Below are 15,018 nucleotides of genomic sequence, written 5' to 3' on the forward strand. Positions count from 1 at the left end.
TTTTGCTGTATCTATATTACAAGGTAGATATGAGCTGAATCTATCATGGCAACCATTTCGTAACGTATGTAAATCAAAACCATCAGGCTATATGCTTAAACTTGTACAGTGATGGATATCAACTATTTCTCAGTAAACCTAGAGAGAAAAAGGAAAATGGCAGAAGTTTAAAAGATCAGTGGAAGAGGGGCGCCTTGGTGGCTCAGTCATTTAAGCGTCTGACTTGTGATTTTGGCTCAGGTCATGATCTCACATTCATGAAATGGAGCCGCATGTCCAACTGTGCACTGACAATGTGGAGCCTGCTTGAGATTCTCTCTCCCTCTTTCTCTCTGCCACATTCCTGCTCGCAAGCTCTCTCTCAAAATAAACATAAAAAAAAAAAAATCAGTGGAATAAAGTATGAGCCAAGAGTAATGATTATTTTTCACAAAGACAAATAAAATTAACTTCTTCCATCTTCAACATGAATCAAGTTACTCTTTAAAATACTGATACTCGAGGGGCGCCTGGGTGGCTCAGTCGGTTGGGAGGCCGACTTTGGCTCAGGTCGTGATCTCGCGGTCCATGAATTCAACCCCCGCGTCGGGCTCTGTGCTGGCAGCTCGGAGCCTGGAGCCTGCTTCGGATTCTGTGTCTCCCTCTCTCTCTGACCCTCCCCCCATTCATGCTCTGTCTCAAAAATAAATAAACGTTAAAAAAAATTTTTTTTTAAATAAAAAAATAAATAAAATACTGATACTCGAGCGGTGCCTGGGTGGGCTTGGTGGGCTCAGTGGGTTAAGCGTCCAACATCGGCTCAGGTCATGGTCTCGCAGTTCATGGGTTCGAGCCCCACGTCGGACTCTGTGCTGACAGCACGGAGCCTGGAGCCCGCTTTGGAATCTGTGACTCCCTCTCTCTCTACCCCTCCCCTGCTAATGCTCTCTGTCTCTCAAAAAATAAATAATCGTTAAAAAAATTTTTTAAAAATGCTGATACTCGGTGTGGGGGAGGGGCTGCCTGGGTGGCTCAGTTGGTTAAGTGCCCAACTCTTGGTTTTGGCTTAGATCATGACCTCATGGTTTGTGGGTTCGAGTCCCACACATCAGGCTCTGTGCTGACGGTGCAGAGCCTGCCTGGATTCTCTTTCTCCCTCCCCAACTTGTACTGTCTCTCCCGAAATAAACAAACTTCTAGAAATACATACATACATAAATATAAAATACTAATAACACAGGGGACCTAGCTGGCTCATTCAGGAAAGCACAGGATTCTTATTAATCTCAGGGTCATGAGTTTGAGCTCCATGTTAGGTGTAGAGATTACTTAAATAAAGTTTTAAAATAAAATAAAATACTGATACTCAAGGTGAGTTTGATTATTCTGGTATGAACATGGCCTTGAAAATGTACCCTAACTTTGCTACTTTACACCTTGAAGTTTAACTAAAAAAGTTTTATGCCAGGCACATACACATACCCACAAACACATTTTCAAAAATAAATGTAGGTTTGGTTTGTATGAAGAGTTTTTAAAACATTAAAAGCTGGGGCACAAGGGTGGCTCAGTCAGTTGAGCATCCAACTTTGGTTTCAGGGCATGATCTCACGGTTCATGAGTTCAAACCCTGCACAAGGCTCACTGCTATTAGCAAAGAGCCTGCTTCAGATCCTGTGTCCCTCCCCTGCTGTCTCTGCCCCACCCCTGTTCATACTCTCTCGCTCTCAAAAATAAACAAACATTAAAAAAAAAAAATTAAAAGCTACATTTAAAGTAAAAGCAAAGCATATTAATATCTTTAATTCCTCTCAGGAAAATAATGACAATCCACTTTATCAAGTCCTGAGTGCTACCAAAAGGGTGAAACTATCTCCTTTGGGGCCCTTCACAAGTGAGAAAAACATTCAAGAGGAGGCTATAAAACAGGGAGAAAAGGAAGGTTGTAGAAAAGGAAGGTACAGTGGGGATTTGAAGGTTCAGGGAGGGAAGAGAAAGTTAAACTCATGAGGTAGGAAATGATACAATTTCCATAAACACTTGCCTCAATGATCTCTCTCCCCCAAAAGCTAAAAATGTCTATCCTAGCAACCAGGCTAGGAACCTATGATTTCTAAATTTGGGAAACTAGAGATAGAGAAAGAGATAGAAATTTAGCCACCATGATATTTACAGCTGTCACCAAAACTAGTAGAGGCATATCTCGGAGATTTTGTAGATTCAATTCCAGACCACTGCAATAAAGCCAAATGAATTTTTTGATTTCCCAGCATGTATGTTTACACTATACTGTAGTCTATCAAGTGTGCAACAGCATTAGGTCTAAACAAAATGTACATACCTTAATTAAAAAAATACTTTTTACTGAAAATTGCTAATCATCACCTGAGCTTTTGGTTGAGTTATAGATAACCATAATAAATACAGTATGAAACACTTTGAAATACTGTGAGAAATTATCAAAATGTGACAGAGACACAAAGTAAGCACGTTATTGGAAAAATAGTGCCAACAGACTTCCTCAACACAGGGTTGCCACAAACCTTCAATTTGTAAAAAGTGCAGTATCTGCAAAGCACAACAAAGTGAAGCACAGCAAAACGAGGTATGCCTATATGTGGAAGATTAAATTTGGAAGTAAAATTCTTAAGAGGCAAAGATAATAGCACATTAAGTAATGTTAGCAACTTGCCTTAAATAATTACATCATATTTGGCACAAGAGTAAACAGAAGTTTAGTGTATCTTACTACCAACCTTGCACAAAAGCCATAGCCTACTTCCTGCATGAAATCAGCCAAGGAACTCTCCATCATGGTTTTAGCTACCCCTCCGGAATCAGGCAGGATCCTGTCCATTAGAATGTCCCGTTTTTCAGGGTATAAAAGTGGTGCAAGCACCACGGGACAGCGTTCCTGAGGAAAATCTGAAGGAGGAAAAGATTGTAATTGCTAAACTGATGAGAAACAAACTATTCTCATTTACTGTCTTTAAAAGCCCCCAAATCTGAATCTTCCACAAGTTCATGTTCAAAGGTTATTCAGTTTTTTCCAATCCAGCTAGCCCAAGTTACAACTTTAACACCGACTCCAAAATTTGAATGTTTGCTCATCACAAAAATTGCTCAAGTATATTTGTTAAGTTTTTATGCTAGGATCCCAATATCTGGTGGCCAATTCACATCCTAAATATTACTTTAAAATTTCACAAGATTAACTATCACTTCTCATACAAAGAAAGCATCAGAGACCATTGAAATATCATTGTCTATTTGTTTCATTGATAAGAAAACTCATCACTGAGAAAGTTAATGCAGTTTAAAATTCAGGTATTTAAACATCAGAAAGCAAAGTAACAGTGGAAATGGACAGTGGTTAGTTTATCATCAAGACTTGTTTTAGGGATGCCTGGGTGGCTCAGTCAGTTAAAAGTGGTGATCTCACGGAGTTTGAGCCCCACATCAGGCTTCATGTTGGTAGCGTTGAGCCTGCTTGGGATTCTGTCTCTGCCACCCCTTCTCTCAAAAATAAATAAATCAGCTTTTAAAAAAATATTAAAAAAAAAAGATTTGTTTCAAAAAGACTACTTATATCTCTAAAAGAAAGATCGGAGAAAAGAAGAATGGCAACAATAGAAGCCAAGAGTTCTCTTAGCATAGCATTTCAAATAGCCAGATAGGCAAAGTGGGTATATCAAGAATGACCAATTTTCTTAAGTAAAAAGAACATGGCACCACAGTGTAGTCTCCATCACCCTAAGGGAGAAAAAAGACTACATGGAAATATACCAAGTCTTAACCGAGACTGTATCTACATAACAATATTACTACAGTTATGTTCATTTTATACCTTTCCTATGAGGCTTTAACTTTCATATTTAAAATTACAATTTACTTCCTTAAAAAATTACCAACTTATAGATAAATCATGGTCTTCACTTATATTCTAAAATCCTTGTCACGAAATCATCTTTTGTAGGCAACAGACACTCCTTTACCTCTGCGCAGCGTCTTAAGAAAAGCGTCTATTTGTTCCTGTCCAACTCCAAAGGCTCCCTTCTGCCCAAAGAGGAGATGGGAGAGGAGGAGATGTAGGACCTCTATTGCTATATCTTGGAAGCCACCTTCTTGATTTCCACTGACGTCTGCGTCAATGTAAGAACGCAGAAGATCAGGAAGCTTCTGTTTGATAAACTGGGCAGCTAAAAGTCAGGTAAACCAAAAATCACAAGTTACTTTAACACCACAATGGGTAAAGAGCCACATCAGAACACAGATGACCATCACTCTTATTCACCAACTCACCCTTCACCCTCTAATATTTTCACAGTTCTAGGTGGCAAGTATAAAATAAGAGACCAACTGCTGGGGGCTGGTAGGAGGGGGAAATGGTGAGCTATTCGGTGGGTATAGTGTATCAGTTTTGCAAAACAAAGAATTCCAGACATCTATTACACAACAATGTGAATATAAGTATTACTGAACTATACATTTAAAAATGGTTATGAAGAAGGGGGTGCCTGGGTGGCTCAGTCAGTTAAGCACCCAACTCTTCATATCAGCCCAGGTTGTGATCTTGCAGTCTGAGATGGGAGCCCCACGTCGGCCTCTGCACTGACAGCATGGAGACTGCTTGGGATTCACTGTCTCCACCCTCTCCCCCACTCATATTCTCTCTCAAAATAAACATTTTTTTAATTTAAAAAAATTTAAAAAATTTTTAAATGTTTATGAAGGTAAGTTTTATATTATATTAGGTTTTACTATGCATACACACATTCATAAGAGAGGCCAAAAGAAAATAATCTTAGATTATCTTACTCTCTAAATCTAAACTATGGTGCCTCAAGATTCAAAAACTCATGGATTTTAAAGAAATAACTTCACTACAGGATCTCTAAGAAAAAAGAACTTACCAAAACCTCTAAGATCAGAACTGGAAGAATTCAAGAGGGCAAGGCCAAAAATTACCTGAAACAAGAAGGGTTAGATTGATCAAAGAGTCGACTGGCTGTTTTTAATTCCAATTTTGCATGTATCTCTTTTTAAATCACATACCTCTTGTACTTTGCTTAATTTGAGAACTTTACTCAGCTGGGCAAATAAGTGGGGTGCAGGCTTTAAACTCTGAAACAAACCAAACTTTATTTCAAAACAAGAAGAACTTAAAAAACAAGACAAACTTAGGATTTTCAGTAAGTTTATAAAAGCATGTATTCACCCAAATATGGTGCTACACAGGACTGACATAATTCTGTAGTGTTGCTAGAAAGAATACACCAAGTCCTAGACTGACAAACAAGCCTTTGCATGATCTGGTTTTAGTTAAGGTTCTATTTATGATCAAACGAACCATCTTGATTTTGTTAGAAAACTAAAAAACCCTAAAGTAACTACTGAGATTTTTAAATTACAACGTGTCTTTATAATATCAAGATTTAAGGTCTTTTCAGAAAGTCACATCCTTAGGACTACTAAAGATAAAAGCAATACCAACCTTCTGATAGTGCAATGGATTATCAATGGCATAGGACAGCGTCGAGATAAAATTTGGCTTTGTAATCAGCGACGCACACTCCTGAATCAGAAACTGAGTCTTTAAAAATAGAAAGTGAATTTTCATTAGCATTAACATTCATCTTCTTCACAAACAGATGCAGAGATGCTCAGAACAGTGAAGTGTAATCCAATATTGGATATTGTTTCTACATTATCAAATCAGCTCTTTAAAATCACATTTAAACTCGTAGAGTCTGTTAGCAGCAAGTGTTAAACCAACATTTCTACAAAATAGAGTCCAACGACAAGGTATCTATAAGGAATAACATCATGACAGACTATTACCAGATTGAAAATCAAGCCAAAGAAACTCAATCTAGAAAAAGACAGTCCTGGGGCACCTGGGTGGCTCAGTCAGTTACTTGTCCAACTTCAGCTCAGGATGTGATCTCACAGATCATGAGCGCCGAGTTGAGCTCCATGCTAACAGCTCAGAGCCTGGAGCCTGCTTCTAATTGTGTCTCCCTCTCTCTGCCCCTCCCCTGCTCGTGCTCCTCTCTCTCAAAAATGAATAAACATTAAAAAAAAGTTTTTGTTTTTTTTGTTTTAAGAAAAAGAGCCTCTCTCTCTGCCTTACTTACTTGTCAAGCAGTATTCCCCCCCTCATTCCTACTTCCTTCAGGCAGGCCTGATCCCCAGCACTCTAAGCCTGAACTAGGTAGTTGTAAAGCTCTGTAGTCAGGAAGGAGAAGGAAAGGGAAAAAAAAGGACAAGTCCCAATACCTTTTAGCCATTCAGCTGAGATTACCTCTGGATGATTTGTGTATGTCACTTAATACACACACTATGCCCAAAATGCAATTTGCTGAACAATTAGATCTAAGTAAACATAAGCTCTGTAAGCCCCAATACCTGATGAAAATCTTTGCCACTGCTTTTACCATCGCCACTGAAATCCACATGCGAAAATAGGCAGCGTAATAAATGCCTGTCTGCCTCAGGACCGTGCCGATTCACAATCTAAAAAGACCAAAAATATGAATTTATAGTCAACATTAAGGAGGATTGAAAAACTTGGGGTGCCTGAGTGGCTCAGGGGGTTGAATGTCTGACTTCAGCTCAGGTCATGATCTCACAGTTCATCAGTTCGAGCCCTGCATTGGGTTCACTGCTGTCCGTGCAGAGCCCACTTCGGATCCTCTGTCCTTCCTCTCTCTCTGATCCTCCCCCACTCACGCTCTCTCTCCCAAAAATGAATAAATATTTTTAAGAGGATTAAAAAAGTCTCTAGGCAAATCTCAATATTAATTTTTCATGTTGAATAAGAGTTATTGGAATTAATGAAATAGAGGTACCCATATTTTATAATTAAAGGTTTTTTTAATGTTTCCTACAGTCACTGGCAGGGAAAAAAAAAAAAAAACAAGAAACTAACCAGTCCATGTATATAAAACTGTGTGCACTTTGGTCAACATCTAAACCAAAACACCAAGTAACATAAATGACATGTAGTAAGAATATTAAGTGGTTGGTTTTTTTTGAAGTTGTAAGGCAACAATTTTGTAACAAACTGGAGCTATAAGAGTATCACTTTTTCTGTGCATTATTTGTACCCTAAATACGTAACCTGAAATTTAAGACAACTGTAACTCATTACAATAACCTACAAGGCAAGGCCCTAAAAAAAACAGTCTGACTTCAGTACTTTATTTAGATGCTGCCCCTGGGCTCTATTAGTTTTGTGCTGTTTCTCAAATTTACCAATGTTACTGCTATTCTAATTAGAAAGCTTCAGAATGCTAACACGGCCTGTTCTATCAGTTCCTTTCATAACTACATGACCTGCCCCACAATCTCCCCTTCACCCTGAATTACTTTTCACTATAGCACTTAAAATCACCTGATAATTTATGTTTATTTTCTATGTCCCCACTAGACTTTAAGTTGTACGAGAACAGGGAATTTGTGCAGTTATACTCACCTCTTTGCATCTAGTCTAGAAAAGAACTTAGTGCATTTTAAGTACAGAGTGAGTAATGATTCTCTTATTAAATGCTTTTTAAAAATATTATAAATAACACTTGCACTTTAGGCTAAGTACAGTACTGAGCTTCCTTGGTTTAATCTTCAACAACTCTGCCAAAATTTACTGTAATTTTATAGATGAAGAGTTGAACACTTAGACAACTTGAGCGTCAAGTTACATAGTCGATGAGTTGAGAAATCTGGATTCATACTCCAACTCCAAATCCTATGCTCTTTGTACTGTATCATAATTATGTGGTAGCTGGCTGAGTTAACTTATTTCAGTTTGTTTTCCCCAGTCAGAAAATACAGGAAGCTAAATAAGACCAATTTTTACACTGTCCCACATACATCTTCAAGATAAAATCAATAAAATCAGATAATCAAGAACTTCTCCATGTCTAAAAGTTATTGTGGCCCTACTCACAATGTACTGGGTTTGTGGGTTCTTACAGTTCCTTAAGTCCTATAAAGGCAGAGATTATTTTTTACTATCCCCTGGAATGCTGAAAACATTATCTTAAAGGGCCAATTCAAATTAACTAGAAATAAATCTATCTATGCTCCAACCAAATGGAGCTCTTGCTCAGAGGAACAAGAATATCTGGTTTAACAAAAATCTGAATACATGCTAGATACTATTCAAGGTACAGCAAATACAGCAGGAGACGAGACCAGCAGGTTCTGTAGCTCTCATGGAGTACATTTGCACAGGGGGAAAAAGTTATGAAATTTTTCTGATAAACTGTCATATAAAAAACAAAACAAGGTGTTGTGATATTGATAGGAGGGGCGAGTGGTGCCTGAGAAAGAAAGGCCTTCTCTAAAGATTTAACATATAAACAGACTTAAAATATTGAAGTGACAAAAACCACACATAGAGCTGGAGGAAAGAGCATTTGAGGCAAAACGTAAACTATATGCAAATGCATTTAATAACAAAAAAGAAAAAAAAAAGCCAGAGGGAGTCAGGAGACTAGATCATGATTCTTGAACCTAGTGACTTATCTGGTACTGTTACATCAATCTAAAAGATGGAAGACATTCCACTAGACTGTCATCACAGCCAACAAAACCCAAAAAAACAAATTTAACTTTTTGTTTTAACTAGAATAAGCAGAATTTTACGAAGCTCCCTTCTAACCATTTACATTTATTTCTACAATACAATTTTATAGCTTCTATTACAGCCATTCAATCTTAACAACCACCCTCAGTATATATAGACAAACAATATCATGTCATTACAAATACAGATTTGTTTTTTAAGAAAATCAAGGTTGCAACAAAAAGGGACAAATGTCACACATAACTTGCTGGAGAGTAGTAGGATCAGAAGGTATGTTTTTATAGCTGCTAGGTGTATGGAATATTCACTCTGTGATACCATGGTGCCCTTCATTAGAAGCCACTTTTTTCTTCTAAAACCTGAAGTGATATTTTGGGGCACCTCAGTGGCTCAGTCAGTTGAGCATCCCGACTCCTGACATCAGCTCAGGTCATGATCACAGAGCATGGAGCCTGCCTAAGATTCTCTCTCTGCCTCTCCCTCTGCCCCTCTCCTTCACTCATGCTCTCTAAAAATTCTTTCATAGGGAAACGAATTTGACAATAAATTTCATGTTAAAAAAGTAAAGTTTCTTTAAAAGGCTTTAATAAAAAACATAAAGTGGTATTGTAAAGACATGATCTTGGATTACAAAGATGTTATGGCAAGATTTTATTGATCCCCCAAGACCAAGTCCTATGCATTTTTACTTAAAATTCAAACCTTCCGGGGCACCTGGCTGACCCAATCGGTTGGTTAAGTGTCTGACTCTTGATTTTTGGCTCAGATCATGATCTCACAGTTCGTGAGATTGAGCCCTGTGTCGGGCTCTGCATTGACAGTGCTGGGATCCCTGCTTGGGGTTCTCTCTCTCCTCTCCCTGCCCCTCCCCAGATTTCCCTCCCTCTGTCTCCCTCTCACCCCCTCCCTTAAAAAAAAAAAAGAAATCAAACCATTCCACCCACTGTACACGAGTGGGGCCAATAAAATAATTCAAAGTTTTAGTTAAGTAACTACATTACAATCTGATAAAATCTGTAGGCTACATTAAAAATAAATTAACTATACCAAAGGCATGCCATAATACTTCTATAATGATCTGATCTGCGGCTAGAACAACATATTCTCATTTAGAAGTCACGTATTAAGAGGAACATTAACAAATAATGCATTTATGATGGTAGAGATCCAGAAAATCATGTGAAATGGTCAGAGAAATGGGGCACTATCTGCCCTAGAGAACATATGGAGGAGGATTAAAGACATAATTGTATGAAGGGTAATTACATGAAATAATACATCTTATACAGAAAGAGCCCCATTTATTTTAGCTCATTGTAAGTATAAGAAAATGACTAATGAAGGTTGTCCACAAATGCTATGAGTAATCTTACAAGGTAGTCAAGTAACTTTCATAGTCCAAAACAACAAAAATCCTTCTTTACTAATACTTATTCTTCTTTTGGTGGAATACTGATAAAGCAGCAATTATCTGATGAATTGTGTCTTCAACCATAGCTGTTGTACAAACAGATTTTATATATTTATATATGGATACAGATTTTCACACAAGATCAAAAAGATTTATATAAATATACAAAACCTAACCTACAAATGACCTCAAAGGTCCAAAATATGCCCAAGATTCTACAGTTATTAAGTACCAGATTTTTTAAATTTAAACTGAAGGCAGTAACTCTCTATATAACAATTACAGTTTTTACATTGTAATATGTTTTATACAAATAATGGAGCCTCTTTGTGTTTCTTACACTTGTTAAACAATTTTAATTCTTAAAATTATATATACAGGTTATTATCTGTAATATACTTTGGGTTACTTTATTAAAAAAATAGTGCATGTATTTGAAACAGTTTAATGTATTGAAAAGAACAAGAAAAAAACATGCAGCAAGTAATCAGGGTTAATTCTAATGAAAATCATTAATTTTAAGGACAAAACTTTCAAAGTCCTAACTCAAAGATGGTGGAACTATGAGCACTTTTTTCCGAATAACAAAAAACTTCCTAATTTCCATTTTCAATAAAACATACTCTTGAAAGAACTGATCCAGAGAGATATGGAAGACAGCTCATTTTTAGCACCTCAAATGACAGGCCAAATGTAGATTTCTATTAGGGACTGATAAATCCACAAGTAAAAATGTTTGGGACTGATAAATGTTCCAAAACCTATATCCTTTGTTTGTTCAATTGAGGAACCAGGGGCCAGCTGAGCCATGAAAGAAAAGAGACTATCCATTTAGAAACCCAGATCAACATACTGCAGAATGACAAAGGAGCTAGAGCTGAGGAAACAACCAAATTCAAGATGCTACTTTCAATGTCTAGAGCAAACCATCTAGCCAAAGGAGAATGCTGGTGAAGCAGAATAAAGAGGAGGCTGTGGCAGTGGCAACCATTACTGAATTTGAAAACAAATGGCAGACTACCCCCAACATACTTCCCAGCCCTCAAGCATCCCCAAGATTGTTTACAAGTGAGTAAATAATTGGGTTAATTCAAATATGAGCAAAAATCCAGAGACTCAGCATGACACCTATCTGGAAGAAACTGTAAAATAAACAGACCAAAGAAACAAACAAGACAGTTGGAGAACATACATTTGAAAGGACTTGCCCAAATATACAGAAGAGTTCAGTAAACAGTATTTCATACTACCAAAGAAATTCTAAGAACTGCTTTAATTTTTGAAGGGGAAAAGTCCTGAAAAAGGCAAAAGACTGGCTCAAAGACAGGAGAACAGAAGGAAATGAAAGCAAGCTTGCATATTTAAGAAAATTAAGGCTGCTTAGGATTCTCTCTTTTCCTCTCTCACTGCCCCTCCCCTGCCTGTTCTTTCTCCCTCAAAATAAAAATAAAAATAAAAATTTAAAAACAAGCAAGGGCACCTGGGTGGCTCAGTCAGCTAAGCATCCGACTTTTGACTCAGGTCAAAAGTCTCAGGTCACGATCTTAACGGTTCATGAGTTCGAGCCCAGGGCTCTGTGCGGACAGCTCAGAGCCTGGAACATGCTTCGGACCTGTCTCTCCCTCTCTCTCTCTGCCCTTCCCCTGCTCATGCTCTCTCTCTCTCTCTCAAAAATAAACAAATGTTTAGATAAAAATATATATAGATAAAAAAAATGTCTTAAAAGCAAATTATGTCTTAAAGCAAAAATGTCTTAAAAGCAAAACCTTCAGAAAAGGTAATCACCTAACAATCTATTTCAATCCACATAAAATCTAGTACAATCCACATGGGAAAAAAAAAAAATCAAAGAAAGCAACAAAAATATCCATGAAACAAATAAAGATCTGAATGGGAAGACTGAAAGGTATACCACAGCACAAGAAAGGCTGATGCAGAATAACCAATGCTACAGCATATACATAAAGTTAATGAACTCTAAAAGAAAATTCACAGGGATACTGAGGTTAGGAGTAGATATTGGTAGGAAGTTAGTTATCTAAAATAAAATGCATGAGGAAGGAGAGAAACAAGGAAAGACAGGGAACCTTTGGCATTACATGTTGCGGAAAAAATAATGGGGAGCAATATTTATAAAACCAGGGGTAATCTTGACTCAAGAATCTCATATTTAGGGGCACCTAAGTGGCTCAGTCGGTTGAGCATCCAACTCTTGATTTTGGCTCAGGTCATGGTCTCACAGTTCATGGGTTCGAGTCCTGAGTCAGGCTCTGTGCTGAGTGTGCAGAGCCTGCTTGGCATTCTCTCATTCCTCTCTCTGCTCCTCCCCCACTTACACTCTCTCTCAAAATAAATAATAAACTTAAAGAAATAATTTCATATTAGTTATAACTGGACTTTAAATAAAAATGAGAACATTCTCAAGCATGAAAGAACTCCATTAATAGCACCCAAGTTCTAAATGAAACAAATCTGACCATGATCTACAGCCAAAACAGAAATGAATGAAAATAGAAGATTTGGGGGGAATGTAGAAACTGTAGTAAAAGGACAGGCAGCAAGAACTGAATCCATTTCAATATATAATATATTTCTAGTAAGATTAAATTGCTCTTTAAATAAAAGTTGTTTTACATATTTAACTTTGGGAACAAAAACTTTACATCATTACCAAGCAAACTTTAATTAAGTAAAAGATATTCCTTAAATATTGAAAGTAATATGAAAACAATGAATCCAATACTATACCCAGTTGGTGGTGTAACTATATCAAGAACTATTCTAAATAACTTTAAAATGTTAATTTGATGGTACATCTCTACTAAGATACATAGCCATACTTCATTTTATTGCACTACAGCAATTTTAAGATATATTTTTTTGTTTTTCAGATTGAAGGTTTATTGCAACTGTGTATCAAAGCTATTTTTCCAATAACATTTGCTCATTCTTGTTTCTGTGTCACATTTTGGTAATTCTCACAATATTTCAAATTTTCCCATTATTGTATTTCTTATGATGATCTGTGATCAGTGATGTTACTACTGTAATTGTTTGGGGGCACCAAGCACTACATCCATAGAAGGCAGCAAACATAACAAATGTATGTGTTCTGACTACTACAGCAACCAGCTGCTCCCCCACCTTCTTTCCCTCCTGTTACCTGAGATAAAACAATATTGAAATTAGACCAATTAATAATCCTACAATGTCCTCCTAAGTGTTCAAATGAAAGGAAGAGTCAAACATATCTCACTTGAAATCAAAAGATAGATATGATTAAGGTTAGTTAAGGAAGGCACATTCAAAGTCCAAACAGGCCAAAAGCCAGTCCTCTTGTGCGTAAGTTAGCCAAGTTGTAAATACTAAAAAAGGAAGTTTCTTGTAGGACATTACAAGTGTTACTCCAGTGAACACATGAATGATAAGAAAGCAGAAGAATCTTCTTGCTGGTAAAGAAGAAGTTGTCATGGCCTGGACAGAAGATCAAACCAGCCATAATATTCCCTTAAGCCAAAGCCTAATTCAGATCAAGGCCCCAACTTTTCTTCAATTCTATAAAGCCTGAGAGAGGCGAGGAAGCTGCAGAAAAAAAGCGGTAAGTTAGCAGAGGTTGGTTCATGGAGTTTAAGGAAAGAAGCCATCTCCCTAATATAAAAGCACAAGGTGAAGCAAAGGCTGATGTAGAAGCTGCAGCAAGTCATCCAGAAGATCTGGCCAGATAACGAAGGCAGCTACATTAAGCAAAAGACTTTTCAATGTAGATGAAACAGAATATTAGAAGAAAACGCCAGGGACACATGGTGGCTCAGTTGGTGAAATGTCCTGACTTTAGCTCATGTCATGATCTTGCCGTCATGTTCTCGCCGTCCATGGGTTTGAGTCCCGTGTCGGGCTCTGTGCTGACAGCTCAGAGCCTGAAGCCTGCTTCGGATTCTGTGTCTCCCTCTATCTCTGCCCCTCCCCCACTTGTGTTTTCCCTCCCTCCCTCTATCTCTCTCTCAAAAATAAACAAACATTAAAAAGAAGAAGAAAACGCCATTTAGGACTTCCACAGCTAGAGAGAAGTCAATGCCTGACTTCAAAGCTTCAAAAGACAAGCTGACTCTCTTAAGGCCAAATGCAGCAGGCGACTTTTAAGGTGAACCCAACACTCACTGACCATTCCAAAACTCCTAGGGTCCTTACAAATTATGCTAAATTGACCCTCCTGTGCTCTAAAAATGGAACAAAGCCTACAGGACAGTACATCTGTTTACAACATGATTTGCTGAGTATTTTAAAACCACTGTTGAGACCTAATGTTCAGAAAGAAAGACTCCTTTCAAAAGATTACTGATCACTGACAATGCACCTGGTCACCCAAGAGCTCTGGTGGAGATATACAAGGAGATTATTGTTGTTTTCAGGTCTGCTAACACAACATCCATTCCGCAGCCCCATGGATCAAAGAGTCCTTTATTAGACTTTTTTTTTTTTTTTTAATCTTTATTTTTGAGAGAGAGACAGACAGAGTGCGAGCAGGGGAAGGGCAGAGAAAGAGGGAGACAAAGAATCCAAACAGGCTCCAGGCTCTGAGCTGTCAGCACAGAGCCTGATGCAGGGCTCAAACTCACGAAAGCAAGTTCATGGCCTGAGCCGAAGTCCAATGCTTAACTGACCGAGCCACCCAAGTGCCCCAGAAGTCCTTCAGATTTTCAAGTCTTACTATTTAAGAAGTACATTTTGTTAAGCTACAGCCACCACAGATAATGATAATCCTTGATGATGGATCTGGGCAAAGTAAACTGAAAACCTTCTGGAAGGGAATTAGCATTCTAGATGCCATCCAAGAAGAGCATTCGTGATCATGGGGAAAAGGTCAAAATATCAAAAGTAACAAGAGTTACAGAAGTTGATTCCAGTCCGTGGAGATGACTTTAAGGGGTTCAAGACTTCAGTGGAAGAAGTAACTACAGATGTGCTAGAAACAGCACAAGAACCAGAACTGGAAGTGCGGCCTGAAGATATAACTGAATTACTGTAATCTCATGATAAA

General features: G+C 37.8%; 1 protein-coding gene across 8 annotated transcripts in view; it reads right to left on the reverse strand.

Moving 5' to 3' along the window:
- Nucleotides 1-15,018, reverse strand: part of CNOT1 (CCR4-NOT transcription complex subunit 1) — a 101,772-nt gene that overhangs the window by 50,913 nt on the left and 35,841 nt on the right. For all 8 annotated transcript variants that reach the window (XM_042969608.1, XM_007090232.3, XM_015541135.2 and 5 more), the window contains exons 3-8: nt 6,388-6,495; nt 5,474-5,572; nt 5,035-5,103; nt 4,893-4,947; nt 3,975-4,178; nt 2,736-2,904 (exon numbers count right to left, since the gene is read on the reverse strand). In XM_042969608.1, the coding sequence (XP_042825542.1) occupies nt 2,736-2,904; nt 3,975-4,178; nt 4,893-4,947; nt 5,035-5,103; nt 5,474-5,572; nt 6,388-6,495 (704 nt within the window). The remainder of the gene's footprint in view (nt 1-2,735; nt 2,905-3,974; nt 4,179-4,892; nt 4,948-5,034; nt 5,104-5,473; nt 5,573-6,387; nt 6,496-15,018) is intronic.

This window comes from Panthera tigris, chromosome E2 (assembly GCF_018350195.1).
Source record: "Panthera tigris isolate Pti1 chromosome E2, P.tigris_Pti1_mat1.1, whole genome shotgun sequence".
In the NCBI taxonomy this organism is placed as follows: domain Eukaryota; kingdom Metazoa; phylum Chordata; class Mammalia; order Carnivora; family Felidae; genus Panthera; species Panthera tigris.